The sequence below is a fragment of the Poromitra crassiceps genome, assembly GCF_964638095.1.
Source record: "Poromitra crassiceps genome assembly, chromosome: 15".
In the NCBI taxonomy this organism is placed as follows: Eukaryota; Metazoa; Chordata; class Actinopteri; order Beryciformes; family Melamphaidae; genus Poromitra; species Poromitra crassiceps.
In genome coordinates this window covers 11,967,385-11,985,656 of record NC_139634.1, presented here as the reverse complement: position 1 = coordinate 11,985,656, position 18,272 = coordinate 11,967,385, and the positions used below count along the sequence as shown (strand labels likewise).

Below are 18,272 nucleotides of genomic sequence, written 5' to 3'. Positions count from 1 at the left end.
TGTGGGTGGGTTGAGACACCAAAAGCCTCTAGCAAAAATCTATGGAGAATTTGGACGTAGTTCAACAAAATACTGTAGTTGAAAGAAATTGTTCGAAATTTCAAAGTAAAAGCACAGTACCTATTCAAAATATGTAAAACCCCCAAATGACACCGGTCCTGCTCATTCTACTGCTAGTCAAAACACAAATGGGGAAAGTAACAGGCACTAACCTAAAACACTGGTTGTGATGCAGCAATGAGTGTATTGGGTCCCAGCTTTATATGGGAAAGAAATACCAGCTACATTGCAGCAGGGACCCCAGGCCATCAGTTGTTTCCTTCCTCAGTGTTGATATCAGGGAAGCTGGTGTGATACAGTGCGCGCGGCGCCTCCAGGATGGATGAAGGTCGAGAAGGGTAGAGAGGGGGGGGACGTCTGGGAGTTAGGGGGGCGCGGGGGATGAGAGGGGAGAATTGATGAGCGGGGCTTTGGGGGTGCTGGAGCCTGGGGAAGGGGTCGGGGGGTAAGTTTAACACCTGCATTCGCCAGTTCTTCCATCTTATTTATGAATCCCAATAGAGGGGAGAGGGAATGGAGAGCTCCAGGCTCAGGCTGTGGTGAATGTGACTGTAGTAATTCAGTGGAGTATGATATGAAGATATTTTATATCCTGACACACATCACGTCTAAATTGATGCTTTGTTTTCAGCTTATTTGTTTGACATCACACCTAACATTACCATTCGGTTCAATGAGATGACCATTCATTTGATTATTTAACTTGATTTTGCATGCATTCTGGGTTCCTAAGCAGTATGGAAAAGTATGGAATTAGATGTTAGTAATTTCCATGTCTGGATAAGTATGGAAAAACATTTGTGTTTCCAGACTATTGCCCAGGGTTGGATAGATGGATAGATATTTATTATCAGCATTGATGTTACTGTGCTAAGATTTTAGTTTATTAATTAAAAAAAGCGAGTGATTTGTAGCTTTGGGAAACTCAGAGTGAGAGCTCTTCCCACTGCGCAATCTTTATTAAAGATGGATTAAAGATTATCCTGCTGAACACAAAGTTCCACTCCCATATAAGCTTGTGTTAACCACAGACCTTATTTCATGCATTTTAACTGAAAACCCTAAAATTCTAAAATCCCATAGCCTTTTCCCCCTACCAACATGTCTGAGTTTGGGGTCATTGTAGTACCTCGCTATAATCTTCTGGCAAATATTTGGAAACATAGCACAGTTGGAAACAGTTGGATTTTAAACAATTTCTTTGCATAATAAACATCTAGCTATTATCGTGTGTGGGCCAGTGTAAAATACTGAAAGGTGGGGGAGATTTGTTGGTAAAACTTTTTTTTTAATGAAGTAGAGGAGGTAGGCTAATCAAACAAATAAAGAGAGCCTACAACTGAGATATGAACAATCTCCCACTCTCTCTATCTCCTCCTCTCTACCCATTTCTTCCTCACTGTCTTTCTCCATGTCCCTATCTGTGCCAGAGTGGACACACGGAGTAAAGTAAAAAAAACATTACTAGTAGAGCTGGGCAATATACGGATATGGGGATATGGCATAGGTGTTGTCTAGCTGTTCTATTATTTATTTTCCTTTACCCACTTAGTCATTATATCCACATTACTGATGATTATTTATCAAAAATCTCATTGTGTCAATATTTTGCGAAATCACCTAGTCATCCATAAAATATTGTCGCATAGGTGTAATTTACAATGGGGACATTTCCCCACCACTTTTCAACACAAGTCTGAGAAATCTGAGAGAAGTCTGTGGAATTTTGAAATGGAAATTGTGTAGGAACCCTGTTGAACATAATATGAGTTGTCTCAACATAAATAATAAAAAAACAAAATCAACCATCAACTATCAAAACAAATTCGGGCTCTGATGCGTAACCGAAGCATCATAAGGAATCTAGTGCTTCCTATTAAATGCAATAGTGTAATGATATTTGATTATGGCTCAGTTATTTCTCGTGTAACTTTTAATTCTAAATGGCTATGTTGTTGTATGCAAAAAATGAGGCTCAATTGAATTATAGAACATTTCCCCCCACTGCTCTGATGTGGTTATTGCATAATGATGTTAGGCCTTTGATGTTCTTGCAAAGTCGTGCCATCTCTTTTCTATCAGCCTTTGAAGTAGCGACCTGGTTGCTCGGCTGTGCTGCGGTCACAGTGTGATACTGCAGCAGCTCTACAGAGCCATGCCCATGCTGCTGATCATTTTGATATCATTGCTTTAGCTATTCCATTTGATGTCTCTTTACATAAACCTAAAGTGCATAGATGTGTTAAGCTCTGTTAGGGTTTGAGGATTTTAGTTGGTTTTCCAACATCTGAATTGCCATCCAGCAAAGTGCAACTGAATTATGCAACTATAACTATAAATATACGGTACTGTATATGCCTTTATGAAAGTGCAGTGATCATTCCTCGGTTTTATAACAAGTGTATTGCTATGATGTAGGTGGTTGAACACTTTCTGAACTGTGCACTTTGTACCACTAGGGAGCATCAGAGGACTTTTAAGATAATGAAAGATTTAATCACTTCTTATTTGGGGTAGCTCACTTGCTTATTTCAAGCCTTTTCAGTACTGGTGGGGGTTGAAACACTCTGTGTAGGGATAAGAGTTTAGTATGCATTCATTGTTTCATTGTTAAGGAACAATAGACAATAGCACACAGGGGAGCTTTCATAAGAGATTTCATAATGGGGTGTTGAAGGGGGGAAGTGTACTCTGACGGTTTGATGAGAACTCTGAAGGCCTATTACTCAGATCCTGAGTTGACAAACATTAAAAGAGACAGAACCTTTAAATATCTGAAACTTTAAGTTGAAGAGTCTGCGGGATGCTGGGGGAGCAGGTGGGGGTTGGTGGGGGGTAACAAAACAAAACAGCTTATACTGTATAAAACGGCCTTTGTGCAAAGAGCCTTCTCCTCAAGCTGGTGCAAAATGAATCACTCTCCTCAGAATGACTGCTTTGATGAATGGTAATATTAGTGAGAGAAAGCTAACCCTTTGGATTATGATGCTGAATGAGATTGTTTTTAGGCAACGGTCTAAATTTCAGCTTAGTTACACTGACACACCGAAATCTTTTCAGCCACAATTTACACAATTTAATTCAGAACGGCTTCAAACAGCTGACTTCAAAGCAGTGCTGGATTTGTCTTCTTTAGCTTTGTAGTTGAGATGGTATATTTTTAATCATTTATGTCATTTGTGTGTGTGTGTGTGTGTGTGTGTGTGTGTGTGTGTGTGTGTGTGTGTGTGTGTGTGTGTGTGTAATACTGAGGTCATGGAGAACTATTTAACCTCGTCTTTAGCAGGCATTATATCCACTTTGCCAACTTCGTGTCTTGAGTATACAGCTGCCTTACAAGGTTAGTTTGAGTAACCTGCCACTTTGAAAACACATTTTCTCCTCTGACAAAAAAAGGTTTGAAAACACATTTACTCCCCTGACAAACAAAAAACGGTTGACCTATTTCACGAAAATAAATGGCAAAACATTGTCCCAACTCTTAAAAAAAAAAGACCCCTTGCCCCAAAAATAACCCCAATGTCATTTTAATCCACGAGTGCATTTTAAAAACAAGTTATGATGATACCTACCGAGAACATGGATGTGATCTATATTTGGATCTACTGCAACCTTGTTTATGTGAGAAGGGTTCATAAAATATTTGCGTTGATGAAATATTCATCGGACAGGAAGCCAGGTCATAAGGCAGTATGCCCAATAAACACTAAATTTAGTGGAAACAATATTTCACTGCATGCTATAGATACATCACCACTTGTACATGTACAGGTCTCTGTTAATTAGTTCTTACTTCAACAGAGCTTTGTGAAGAAGCCTCATATTTTCCATACGGAGAAGAAAACTTACTTTAAACTGTAGTAAAAAAAAAACACTGCATGTCTGAAAAATGAAAGAAAAAAATCAAAATCGGTTGGACTTTATTTGTAATGTATAAACACAACATAAATTACTGTTAATATGACTAGTACGGACATTTATTGAATTTCATTAAAAAACCCATAAAACTCTTGCATCATTTACAAAACATGGTGTCCCTGTGCTATCCAAGACACACCTGTGCCTTTCCCCATCCCAACATAGGTACTTCATGCCTTTACTGTCCTTTGTTTCACAATGGATATTGGGTTTAAACATGTTACATTGTTTTTTTTTTCCTTTTTAAAGCAACTTAAGAATGAGACATTTTGATGTTTTACAGTGCTAAATCTGGTATACATAGTGGTTGTTTGGTGAGAATATCTCTAACATCAGAAGTCTTTGATTTTGACATTTGCTCACAGTCACTGCCTGATCTGCGATTGAGAAGCTCATGACTCACATACTTCTTCATTCCGGAGAAGTGCAGATATGCATAATGTAAACATTTCCTTTGCTCTTTTAATACTTCCTGTTGAACCAGACTTTACTTCCTGTTGAATCTCCATCAAAACAAGAAACATAAAACACCTAAAACAGTTCACTCTTTCCCCCCAAACACCACTATTCCTCTGCTCCTGGTGAAAGAGTCCAAAAGGCTTTTGTGCTACAGAGGAACTGACCTGTAATTGCCATGTTAAGGCTTGTGTAGTTATACATTTACTCTGTAGTCCCTAAGTCACAATGCACAGCATTGCTTTTGACCCCGATTTTTATTTTTTATTTAAATGTTTTAAACAAAAACACACTAACACATCTGTGTACATAGCCGCTTCTAACCTTCGATTACACTCATTTTGCCCACTAGTGTTTGTCTACCAAAACAAAGTCTCTTTGGCAGAAGATTCACTTCAGTTTGTTACCTTTTCCCAATTTCACTTTGTCGAAGAAAATGGATGTTATTCGCACTGTCTGCTAATTCTGGGTACTGCTCAATGGAGAGCACGTAGTACCCGTCATACCCCAAGACTTTGCCACTGCTCAGGAGCTGCCTCTTCTCCCCCTCTGTCCAGGGGCGGACCCCCTCCTCCCCATCACGTACTCGCTGCTGTTCTGTCGCCCACGCCCCGGCCAGGGCCCGCTGACGAGCCAGCTCCACGACCCGGACTTTCTCTTCGTCCACCGTGGAACCGTAGCGAATGTGAAGAGCCAGAGCCCCACGGCGAATCTCCACATCTGCGAAACGGCGAGTCCGACTATCCATGACTGTGGTGGACTGGGAAACGGTCACATTGACACCGTTCTCCAGGGTCTTGTGTCCGCTGGTGAGGTGCAAAGCAGCGAGGTCGGCATCTGGAAGGCCCGGCTTAACAAAGTAGTGTGTGTCTCGACCTTCGATAGTGAAGTGAAGGTCTTCCAAATAGAAGGCATTGTTGAGGATGGTTGCAACCTTGATACAGTCCTCACTGGCTACATTGAGCGTGTGAGTGTGCACACTGCCCTTGTAGATGGCAAACATCACAGCTCTACCGATGGGAGACGTTGCCGCTGAGAACCACAGCCAAGACTTTTCACCTCTGCGGCCGCGGGTGAGATGGACCTCTGGCAGGCGCTCAAATGACAGGAGAGAGTGCGCTTGTCTGGTTACCTCCTGCTGGACCCCAGAGATCGACTGTAGGAGAAGTGCAGTGAAACGTTAACTCAACATGCTTGAAACATGGCAGCACATGGCCATTTAGAAGCAGAGCTTTTCCTCTCCCTCTAAGATAATGGTGTTTTCAAGCTGTGTTCTCAAGCCGCGAGGAGATAAATCCCCCGTGACAATTTTGGGGCAATACATTTTGTGTTAAGGCCTTAAGTAGCCCAACATAAATAGCTTCCAAAAGGTTGTTTTAACAGCAGCAACACTAAAATGTGAAGAAGAAAAAAATAGTGCTAAAATGTGTTCAGTGGATAACCAAGGCAAGGTAGTGGAAAGTACACTTTGTGCTTGTTATTATGCAAATATGGCCCAATTAAAATTGATATGCTGTGTGTGCTATCAGGAAGAAACATCGTAGGGAAAAAAAGTATTTTGTTTGACTGATCCCCCACCCTATCAAATGCATATTGTCTGTTGGTTGGAGCAGAATTATTAAACAGACTCAGATTTTTTGCTATTAAATTCATTTTATGCTAAATATGTACCGTAAATTGTACCGTATAAGAAATGTTAATTAAACCTACCGGCAGATCATCCCAGAGCTGACTCTTCCTCAGTTCATAGGATGGCATGCTTAAGTCAAACTTTGGGACCGGAAAGCCAGGAATGGTGTTGTGTAGATGAAAGCCAAAGGTTACAAGCCAGCTATTCACATCTAAGAAAAAAAGATATGAAAGTTGCAGACAGTGAGATGGTTTACACTAGTTATATGAATACTGTATACATCTTCCTTAGATACTTTGTAAGGCAATGAGCTGAGGTACAAATATCCCCCCCCCCCCATTATTTTATTGTTCACTCAAGATTCTCTGGATCACGTGTTGGCTTGGTTCGAGCCTTAAAACTCGTTATATTTGGATTTATCGAAATGTCTATGGAGAAAGCAACAACAGTATCATAATAATTTCTTACCTGCAACATATTCTCTCAATTCATGCACTTTGCTGATGGGGTTGTTATTTCTGAACATGTATAAATTAAAAGGTCCTGGCTCTTTGCCAACTGTTTGCCAAGTGTTGACATCTGGGACAGTCCATCTTCCAGGCATTATGTCGTAGTCCCTCTCCCCAAAATGCAGCAGTTTGGTCAGGGGGTCATACAGTCCTCCATGGAACCCAAGCACGAGCTGAAAGTCTGGGTTTGAGTCGAAGTAGATCTCACCGAAGGCTGTGTACTGGACCTGTTTGACCAGGAGGCCGTTGCTGGTGAAGACAGCCAGGGGCGTGCCAGTGTTATCACAGGCAATGTAGAACTCCTCTCCGCTGCTTATCTCCATTGCAAACACGTGACCTTGGAGGTCATAGTAGAGAGAGGTAATCTCCGAACTGGAGTGGTTGTATACATGTGTAATCCTGGCGGGGTAGCTCAGATCTGCGTAAAAGTACTGCAAGTGTTGGCCCAAGCTAGTCTTGGTAGACACTCTACGCCCGAGTCCGTCGTAACGATACTGAATTGTCCACCCGTTGGTGCCCTTGCTGTAGACCCGCACCAGGAGTCCCTTGGAGTTGTACTCAAAGATTTCCGCTCCCCTCTGACGGAGGAAGCCGTCTTCGTCCATTCTGTACTGGACGTCCCCCAGGCGGGTGATGCGGTCTCTCAAGTCGTAGCGTAATGGCAGAAGCCTGGCACTGTTTCCTGGGTTCAGCAGGTGGAGGTTTCCGTTAAGGTCATATGTATAGCGCCACACCACTTTGTCGTTCAGGTATACGGTCTGTAGCTGGCCATCCACATCATACTCGTAGCCGTACTTGGTGGTGTTGGCAAAGGGGCCGATCTTGATCTCTCTCTTGGTGACCCGTCCCACATCGTCATACTGGAAAGTGATCCAGTACATGAGCGAACGGAAGATCTCATACTGGATCTCCTTGATGCGTCCGTGCGCATCAAAGTGCTTGGTGTAGGTCATGACCGCTGTGGATATGATCTGATTTATATCGTAGTAGATGACCCCAAACTTGCCAAACTGCTCCACCTTTCCGGAGATGTCATCGAACTGGTAGAGGTCGATGGGCAGTGGTGTTTCGTTGATGACGCCTTGCACGCTGGTGACGCGCAGGCTGCTGTCGTAAGTGTAGTCAAAGCGTGCGTTGACCATGCCGTCCTCGCTGAATCGGAATATCTGCCGGTCCACCAGGGGGCCCACTTGGCGGTAACGGATGGAGCAGATGAAGCCTTCATTCTGCAGGTTGACTGTCTTCAGCACGCCTGCCATCTCGTCGTAGGTGAAGCTGACCCTTGTGCTGTCATACAGGATCTCTGACAGCTTGTTCTGCCGGCGGTACCTGTACAGGATCCTACGGCCTGTACCAAGGTGAGAGACCCTCAGTAGCAGGCCATCTTCACTGTAGTCCACGGCCACCGAGGCGTTGCTCTCTGGGGGATGATACAGGTTCCTGTAGTAGCCCACTGAACGGATGGTCTGCATGGTGTAACGGGCCACGCTCGGCATGGTGACAGCAGAAAGCCGGTCCAGGGAGTCAAAGTCAAAGATGTACTGGCGCTGACTGTGCAACAGGAGAACCATGGACTAGAGAGAAGAGAGGAAAACAACACAAATGTTTAGAGTTACATAATTAACACGTTCACTGCCAACGACGTATTACTCCATCAAAAAAAATCCAACGGTTCACTGCCAATGACGTATTACTCCGTCAAAAAAATGTTTTGTTTTTTTTTGACCGTGGGATGTGCATCTAACCCTTTTACATCTCTTATATAATTATTGGAACCACCGAACGTTTACAACCCATTCCACCGACCCACTAAGTGGCGACAGTGCTCTCCTGACTAGAGGAAGGCAAGCATTTTCATGAGAATGGCTTCCTCGAAGCCATTCTCATGAAAATGGATTGACCAAAACACTTTCGTTTTCGCGCTGATTGCTTGCGGTCCGGGTCGGGATTGCAAATTTGCATAATAGATTACGGGTGGAATACACTTTGAAACACGCAGCATAAATATGACCAGAATCGCAAAAGCTTCATCAAAGCTCTCAACCAAAACTCCAAGAAGCGAGCGAGTCCATCCAGACTTCCTCAAAGAGCGGCCGCGCAGACAGGCACAGCAGCAGCAAAGCAGTGAGACTGGTGACAAGCTTGTGACACGGCCGCTGCAGCCAAGAAGAACGCCCACGGAGGGAGGAGTTGGAAGCAGAGGGGGGTTTCCTGCTGTTATGGAGGAAATTACTGTTCAAAACTATTGTTTAGATGTCTGACGTCTTACTGATGCCAAAAATGAATGGTTAAAGTGACTGTTCTATCGAATTTCACAAAAAGCCGTTTATCTCTGAATAATTTTTCAGACGCTGAAACCATGCTGTATTCAACTGCTAATGCTTACATAACTACTAACTCTACAAACTAACTCTTTTAGACAGAGAAAGCACACATTCTATTAGTTATTTTGAGATATTGTGTGTTCACAAAATCTTAGCAGAAAAGAATCCTCGGGTCTTGAAAGATGAGCCAGAATCCTCAAAAAAACCCTCTGGCAGAACCTACCTACAGTAAAAAAAAAACGGCTGGCAGTGAATGTGTTAACATTCAATTCAAATCAATTCAAATCATTGCAAACATTTTGACCAATACGATACTTAAAATAACAATTTGGCTGATAGCCAATACCGATAAATATATTTTTTTTACCCCTTATGTGGCAGGGAGAAGCAAATCTTCATTCTAAACAAATAACTGAACTATTTTAAAAGTTTTTGAGCCCTTCATCTTACTATCTTTGAATGAGCACAAATTCAATCATACACATGTAATTATGAAACAAACAACCTGATATAACCTTCTTTCACATGAAAAAAGATTTTGTGAGAAATAACTTTCAAAAAACTTTGAGAAGAATTTGACATGGCCATAGATTGCTAGGTGCGTGAGTCTGGTATCCAGGCAGAAATGATGTGACCCACTGGCTAAATATCAGGCACTGCAATCGGTGAATGCCATCCTTTTTGCTGATAGGCTAAACGGTTTCTCCACTTGAAATATTAAATATTGCAATATAAAGGTGCTACATGCAGTATTTCTACATCAATAAATCCTTACTGCATTAATTTTGCACAAATAATTTAGCAGAGATACTACTATAGCATAAAAAGTGTAAAAAACAAGACCATCGCCGAGAAGATGGGCAGCCTCTACACGACAGTATATTTTAGGTTGGATTTCAAAATCGGCTGGGTTGCAATGCAGTACAAAGGGAGATGCTTTAAGGCAAAACAGGGAGAGGGCTCTGTTTGCACTGTTCTCCCACTGCAAACAGAGCTCAAACTTTGAGACTTTCTTGCCGTGGCAGATGGTAGAACAAGTGAAATCCCGATCAATTATCGACTCTTCTTAAAAAGCTAGGCATGCAGAGTGACACCAGAGTGTGAGTGGGGACAAGTCCTGTCGACTCCTAAGAGGAAACTGGGTTCATGGGAAATGTAGTCTTATTTTAGAGCAACAGCAGCACTACCCAGAACACTGGCATGAGATAGGTTCTACTTGTCTAAGCCATGCTGTAATCCTTTGTTCACAGTGATTATACCAAGGCATCACAAGTAATTTGACAATGATATATTGATGCTTCAAAACGATACACATACAGCTGTCAAAACTGAGAATTCTGCTGGAAAAGATGATGTTCCTTCGTTTGTTTGCTAGACATGTTAACCTCTAATTATTGTCTAGTTAGTAAATTGAACATAATGCATCTGACAAAAAAAATAACTGTTTACTTTTAATTCCAACAAGAGACTTATTTAATTAATTTCTATGCACTTTGGATTACAGTCCGTCTTCCAAAGCTTTACCACCCTCCCTGTTAAAATGTCATGCCCAGTCATCCGTTACAGCACGGAGGTTCCCCATGCTCCCTGAGCTCTCTGTGTTCTGTGTCAGAGTGTTGACATGGTCTCCCCAGGTCACGCAATGAAGGGATGATGCCAGCAGTGGCAAGGGACATCTCTGCATGGCTTCAAAAGAAAGGGTTCTAAGATCCATTTGAAGAGTATGTATGTAACAGAGAGAGAGCGAGAGAGAGAGAGATATTGCAGTAGCATACAGATTGTGTTATTTTATTACTCAGCTTTGTTGAATACTAACATCCAGGTCTATTGTTTCTGAATAGCAGATCACTGTTTCACATAGGAGACTGCTGTTTCACATAGCAGACAGCTGTTTTACATTATATCACTATAGTCAAGAAATCTGGTCGATTTGGATCATTTCTAATCAATTTAACTCGCGACACCTGGTGGCAAAAACCCACCGTTAACCTAGGTTAGAAACATGGAATATTTCCATTATTACTTTGGAGAGCATAACACTTAGATGACTGGTTAAAGGCTGAATGGCTTGTTGCTATGGTTGCAGTTGTGCTAGTGGAGCCCATGGATGCTGATTTTAGATTAGGAACTCTTACAATTGAGGCAGTCGTGGACATTTTTGAATGCAATGATTTTCCACCCCCACCCGCACTCATTTTTCTTACTGTGTGTCCTGTTGGTCTCAGGCAAATAAGACTGCTTTGAAGCCACTCAATGGACCCTTTTCACGGGGGCCATTTTGTGTCGAAACGGCAGAATAAACACAGTTTGCAAACAAAACACTAATGAGGGTTTCCAAATTCAAATCATGGAAGTTGGAAACCCTCATTAGTGTTTTGCTTGCACCTGTGTTAACCCTGCCTTTTCGACGCAAAATGGCCCCCGTGAGAAGGGTCTATTGACCTCATAAGCAAGTCCTTAAAATCTTTGATAGGAAACCATCCAGTCTTACAGTATTTACATTTCTCTTTACAGCTATAAGCTCACTACTGATCTGAAAATCTGTTAAGATTTTCAGATTTTCTCCTGTAAAGTTAAAAACTGTAAAAACTGGACTGTAAGCAATCATGTCTGCATTTGTGTGTGTGTGTGTGTGTGTGTGTGTGTGTGTGTGTGTGTGTGTGTGTACGTACAGTATGTGCGTGCAAGAGGAGTTTAGGGGAGGGGTAGGTTACTTTGCTCAGGGTTGAGAATGTTATTATGAATGTCATTGTGTGACTTCATTGTTTTGCACTGTTTTTAATGTCTATTTTTTATGCGTAGTTAGTCCCTTAGGCAGGTAGACTGCCTAAGGGACTATAGATGGAAATTAGCTAGTAGCTAAATCTGGTGCAAAGCAGCTCTTCTCATTAACTGAGATTCATGTTTTTCTACATGGTCCTTGACAAAACAATATAACAAGGCTAATGTACAGGGAGCCGGTCATTATAGCAAAATAAGCCCCTTAAGGCTAATCTCCACGTTGTGCTTAATTGGCCCTGTCAGGGTGTATTTTGCAATAATTACCAGCATCCTGTACATTATCCCTCCATAACATTTCCTCAGATCATATTCTTTTCTCACCTTCTCCAGGTAGGTGTAACTCCATGTCTTCCCATCAGCAAACACTCTGGACACCAGGCGGCCCTGGCTGTCATACTCCACTCTCTCGGTGGTGGGGCCTCTCTGCAGGGCGCTGATCTGCCCGCTGCTGCCGCGGCTCACGTTAACGGGGAGTAGCTTACTGCTGGGCACCCAAAGCACCGGGTGGCCTGCTGTGTCGTAGATAATCTTTAAGAGGAACTTCCTGTGGTCGTCGTAAATCTTCTCCGTCCTCAAGGTGCGATCATAATCGACGGACAGAATGTTCCGTCCATTCACCTGCAGAGAGGGTTTGATTTCAGTAGGTGCAAGACAAAATACTAATAGTAAACAACTCATAATAATAATAATCATAAACATCTTATATAGCACTTTTGAACAATGGCTATAAAGCACTTTATATAGATTAAACAACAGTGCAAACTCAGAGTAGATTTGTTTTGATATTGGTTGGTGGAGTAGTTCACATGTTCTTTGTCGTCGGTTGCGTTTTAAAACGGCATGAACTGAAATTGCCACCGCGGCCGTCAGGGAGATTAACAACCTCTTCACGAGCTTCATTAAACTGAGAGACACTCTGGCAATCGTTCAGGTCTGCTTAAATCACAACTGGAGAGGAAAATTGCTGTGAGGCAAAGTAAGCACCCAAGTTAAGTTCATAACGTAAATCATGCTGTAAATCTCAGTGTCGCATTCTGAGGCGGGGCAATAAGAAGATGTGAACTTATATACAGTACTGGAATATTGATATCCTCTTTATCTGGAACTTTAAATGTTTATGTGACCCATAAAGCCCTAAGGACAGAAAGAATTGCAGCTACATTTTGCAAGATTGAAGACGGTGACATACAGTAGCAGCTAATGACATAAAATAACTTCATAAATTTTGAGCACGCGTGACCCCGGTGGGAATTGGAATCGCAAATTGTCAAGAGTGTCAGTGCTATGCTCAGAGCTACGCAAGACCACAGAAAACATCCCCTTTTATTGGCACAGAGGCTACTGATGATTTGCATGCAGCAGTAAAAAATAAAATAAATAAGTAATCAGACTTACTCTAAGCTTGCGTCCAAACACGATCACTTTCCCCCTGGCTTGTTCTTTGCGGAAGCGCCACTCGACCAAGTTTTGCCCGCTCTCCCCTGGCAAGCTCATGTTGCGTCTGGCTACCGTCGGGTTGGCAGCGCCTGCCAGGATGTGGGGCTCTGTCTGGTAGTGGGTGTCCATCCCGTTGGCATAGGTAATCCTTAAGGAGTTGTCAAAGCCCACTTGATAGCTGCTTCTACATTGGTCTGGTGATGGGGGGAAGGCAATTAAAAACAACGGAATGGCTAATTATGTTCAAGACTTAGTGTTATTGACGATCCCCCGAGAGCATTGGTTGCATTCAGTGGTGCTAAAAGTAACTTATTACTTCAAATTAGACCGTTTTCTGATCAAAGGGATGAAAATGAATAAGGCCTTAGAAATAGCTGGGCCATCTGGCTCTAGGCATCCTGGATATCATTTAGCTACAAGGTTGGTGCGTCTCCCTGACACCCAAAAACCCACACACTGAGAGAGCAATCATTTACCCGGTAGTCTTGTCAGACCCTCTGAGCTGTGATGATACATGACTTAAGCTTACTCAACATTGCCCCGGTGACCCCCTGAAACAATGACAAATAACCACCTTCAAAATGGCCGCCTGGCGCTTGTATAAGGAAGGTGCCTTACCCTGAGCCAGAGTGTAGAAGGCACGGATGGTCGAGGTGTTCGTGGTGATACTTATTTCCTCCTCCGTCAGAGAGCTCTCAATGTCCACGGTCAAAGCGCTGTAGATGTCTGTGTACAAGTTGTTCACCATCCCGGTGGGGAACGTCACGTTCATCAGCCTCCCTTCACTGTCGTAGCTGTTTGACAAAAAGAAGATTACATGACAAAGCTTTGAGAGGTACAAGGGCTTCCTCTCAATTATCAACTTGTTGAACAAGAGCGTCTATTTTCTTGTAATTAACGTGTCACATTTTCATTATCGCTTTGGAAAAAGGTTCCAGTTTTCAGCGCATGAGAGAAGGGGCTGCCGGACTGACCCAAAGTGCAAACTAATATTGGATAGGGGTGAATGACACACATCTCATCATCTGTCATTTTTTTAATATTAAAAACACCAACTTGTAATGAATTCAATTATGTGAATGATCAATCTACCATATAATGTCAATGGAATGCTTTAGCTATTTTAGTTAAACTGACAATATCATTTATAACAATGTGGCAAAACATGACAGCATATTACACATGGGTGAAGATTTCAATCCCCAAAGTGCACACTAACAAGCACACACAGGCCTCATTACATTGAGCTGGTTAGAAAAGTGCATTATACTCAAGTCATTAGATGAGTTGGTCATTATATCAAACTTTGCTTTTTAAATGTATGAATATCAGCTCAACATGTAAGATGCATTTATAATGCTGCTCTTCAGCCACCTGGCCTCCAGCAAAATAATTAATACATGAAACATGATTGATACTCCTGGTTTAGTCAATTGGAAAAAGAAAAAGTGGCATCCTTGATGGATATTGGGTTATTATAAGACTAACTAGGCTATTTTACAGATCTGAGGCACATTTTATAATTAGGTTTCAATTAAGTGTGCACCCTAAAGCACTTTGCAGGTAAGTTACCAATTATAGAGTAACCTGGTCCTGCGCTGAGGGGAGCAAGAACACACACACACAGACCCCCACCCCCTCTCACACATGCTCACACAGACACAGTATGAGTAGTACCGTACGTTCACTTCAGGACGGTGTCTAAAGCGCTTCAGTAGCAGATGAGGAGCTAAAGCAAAAGTTTGTTAAATAAATGCTAGAACTGTAAGGCTGCTAATACTGGTTCCTCATCCAATAGTCCATGAAAATAAAGCAATGCCTTCCTTTTTCTATGGGGGGGTGGGGGGACATTTTATGCTTTGACAGAGATAGTGAGAGAGACAGGGAGGTATGAGAGAGAGGTAGGGTAGGACATGCAGCAAGAGCCTCCAAATTATTCTTATTAGGCCTATTTTTTTTTTTACTTTTCTTTTGTCAATCGATTGTAAAGCGATGAAATGCATGTGATTTGTTTGAAAGGGGCTATATAAATAAAGATTGATTGATTGATTATGGTACACAGTCTACTCAGTGAGCCACTCCCAAGTCAATGCATTTTCATGTTTAAACTGTTATCTGCCAGTAGGCCTACAAAAACAATGCAGGGCTACAGAACGTTGTGTGCGTTTGCTTACAAAGTGGAGAGTTTGCATCAGTGTGCAGAACGTGGGAGTTATGTTCAATTTGTATTGTAGGCCAGTGCCATTAGAGATGCCGGGCGCCAAAATGAATTGCAACACAAATCTGTCTGACTTTGACATATAAAGATTTGCACAGATTGATCTCTTCAATCTCCAATATACTCACTCATAGAAGGTTGTCCAGCCAATCTCAGAGGTCTTTGTAGCCAGCAGACCGTTGTTGCCATGGTAAGTAAGAAGCACCAGCTCTTGGCCCTGAGCTGTGAGAGTTTTCAGTCCACCATTGGTCCCCATGGACAACCAGATCACCTGGTTGTCGGGGGCAACGATACGCACCGGCATGCGGTTGGGGTCTCTCCGGATTCTCAGAGTGTTGCCGTTGCTGTCGGTAACAGCTGTGATGTCATTCTCCGTGCTGTAGCTGAAGGTGTATTTGAAGTCGCCGGTGAGCAGGCTCGCAGTGTGCTGGTGGGTACCGTTGATGTCGAACACGTACAGCTCCTGGGCATCGGGGGAAGCCACCTCATAGGCAGTGGGACTGGAGACCAAAGTTGGCCCATTTCTAGAGATTGCCCGAATGCGGATGTTGCCCAGGTCTGCCACGTAGAGCGTCCCGTCTGGAGCTGCCACTAGAGAGGACGGGGCGTTGAGCCTGGCATCTTTGGCGTAGCCATCCCCTGTCTGGTAACAGTCACAGTTTGCATCGTTCTTGCAGTCGCAGTCAGAGGGCGCCCCGGCCAAATGCGTTATCTCACCATCCACAGAGACCTTCCGGATGCGGCTTTGCTTCCTCTCGTCTGTCTCGGCGATGTAGAAGGCCCCGTGGTACGACACGGCGATGGAAACAGCAGATTCCAGGGGAGTCAGTTGTGCCCTTTGACCTCCAGCCATGCCACGCTCCATCCCAGCCAACGGGCAGTGGATAGGTCGACCCGCTGCGATACTCACTTGACCGTTTTCTGTGATGCGCAGCACTATGTTGTTGTCCAGGATGTATAGGGAGTTGTCCATAGGACTAACCGCTAAGTCGGTGGGCCACTCCAAGATCACCTACAATACAAGACATCATTAGTCTATAATGAGGTATTAAACCTTTTCCATGAGATAAACATCATTATCATTTTGAATTAGAATTTAACAGCTGTTTACTTAAAGTAATAACCCGTGACATTTTCATTAAAATGTCTGTTTTGAATCTACCAGAGATTAATTTAGCACAACCTATACCCTGCACACTGGTAGAGGTAGGCTATTAACACACTTAAAGCTGTTCCTTGGATTTGTTGAGAAGGCTTCAGATTGAAGTTTTATATCGCCTCATGTACGTGGGAAATCTGAGCGTTCAAGTAGGCTAGACATGAATACCTATTGATGTTATGCATGTACCTGCTGCTCTTATTCAGCGCAACTTACAATGTGTGGGCAGGGAAGATGCTTCAGCAGGTTGATAGAGGCTGCTGCATGACTCAAACCCGTGACCTTTTAGTTACAGTTCAGTCTCTCTATCCATTATGTTAACCTGCCATCCACAACTGAGAATATGTCAAAGGAGCTGCTAGAGGGAAAAGCAGAGTCAATATTTAATGAAAGATCCTTTGGGTTAAGATGAGCTCCTATCTTCACTGCTTGTTTTTAGCCCCACTTTCCAACTGCAACTCTGACTTGAGGCTGGCGATACATGAATTTAAAGACTCATTTCTGCCACAGTGAATGTAGGGGTCGGGCTTCCTCAGATCACACCCATTTTCGAACATGACTGTCATCTTTATGTCAACTACACACCTGTAACATTTCGTGACCGCATCTTGCACGGTTTTGATGCTATCGCGTTTCCAAAATTGTGGAGGGGCCAATGTGTCTGTGTGGGGGGAAGGGCTGCTCGGATCACGCCCATTTTCGAAGTCGACCTTCTAGCTAGAATCTAGCTACAGCTTTAAAAAAAAAAGAATAAAAACAGGAAGGGAGAGATGACAAATGGGCTTAAAATTCACCATGGCCAGATGATCCTTTATGCTTCCTCTACTGTTGTAAATGGAGCGGCACGATGGCCTAGTAATTAGTGAGGTCGCCCCCACCTGACCGGACAGTCGGGGGTTTGATCCCCTGTGTGGCACAACCCCTTCAGTTGTAAACCTGTCCACTGGCCGACCCTTTGCCCAACAGAAGGCTAAAAGACAATTTCTCCCTTGTGTGAATAGTAAAGTACATATCGCATCTAATAAAATCAAATTTTAATTATTTCACACACAAAAACATAGAGCCCCATTACCCACATTTTGGAAATGTGAGCATTGGATATTACTATCCAAAGCTATAATCCAGGCAAGCCATTACAATCTGCTTGGGACAAACGTGCCACTGAACTGTAAAAAGCTTCATTGTAAAAGCAAAAATGACTGGTCTGGCCTCCAAATGTGTAATTAACTGTCAAAATGGTCCCGAATGGTGCTTTTCCATCATGTGAGTAGTAATAATACAAACCGCCTTCAAGGCTGCCCACTAGTTTCCTCTGAGCCAATTATCGGGCTTGGATGCCTCAGGATCAGATGGTCTACCCAAAAGCCAGAAGTCTTTACTGGCTCAAATGACTTGGTAATCTATTTGGCAATGTGGGCTCTGTTCTCTGTTTCTATTCTTGTCCCACTGATGATGTCATAAATCACTGGTGATGATATCAGTGATGTCACTTGAGCGTTGTGCATTGTGACATTACTGATGTCATCAGTGACATCACTGATGATGCCATCAATTATGTCATAAGTCACTGATGTCATCAGTGATGTCATAAGACTGATGGATGTAAACTTAAGGGACACCCACACCCCCACGCGCATATAAACTTAAGGGCAATAGCATTTTGTGAGCGACACAATAGAGCAGGCGAGGCCACGCAGTAGCCAAGCTGTGGGCGAGGCTGAGCAGCGGCCAACCTGCGTATGCGAGCTGCAGGGCGGGCAAGGCCGCGCAGCGGGCGAGC

General features: G+C 43.1%; 1 protein-coding gene across 1 annotated transcript in view; it reads right to left on the bottom strand.

The window, feature by feature from the left end:
• Window positions 1-4,092: 4,092 nt before the first annotated feature.
• Window positions 4,093-18,272, bottom strand: part of LOC310789869 (teneurin-3) — a 174,680-nt gene continuing 160,500 nt past the window's right edge. Inside the window, exons 21-27 of the mRNA XM_083651572.1 lie at window positions 15,462-16,345; window positions 13,734-13,909; window positions 13,074-13,309; window positions 12,000-12,296; window positions 6,533-8,147; window positions 6,145-6,275; window positions 4,093-5,590 (exon numbers count right to left, since the gene is read on the bottom strand). Of these exons, the coding sequence (XP_083507698.1) occupies window positions 4,838-5,590; window positions 6,145-6,275; window positions 6,533-8,147; window positions 12,000-12,296; window positions 13,074-13,309; window positions 13,734-13,909; window positions 15,462-16,345 (4,092 nt within the window). The 3' untranslated portion in view covers window positions 4,093-4,837. The remainder of the gene's footprint in view (window positions 5,591-6,144; window positions 6,276-6,532; window positions 8,148-11,999; window positions 12,297-13,073; window positions 13,310-13,733; window positions 13,910-15,461; window positions 16,346-18,272) is intronic.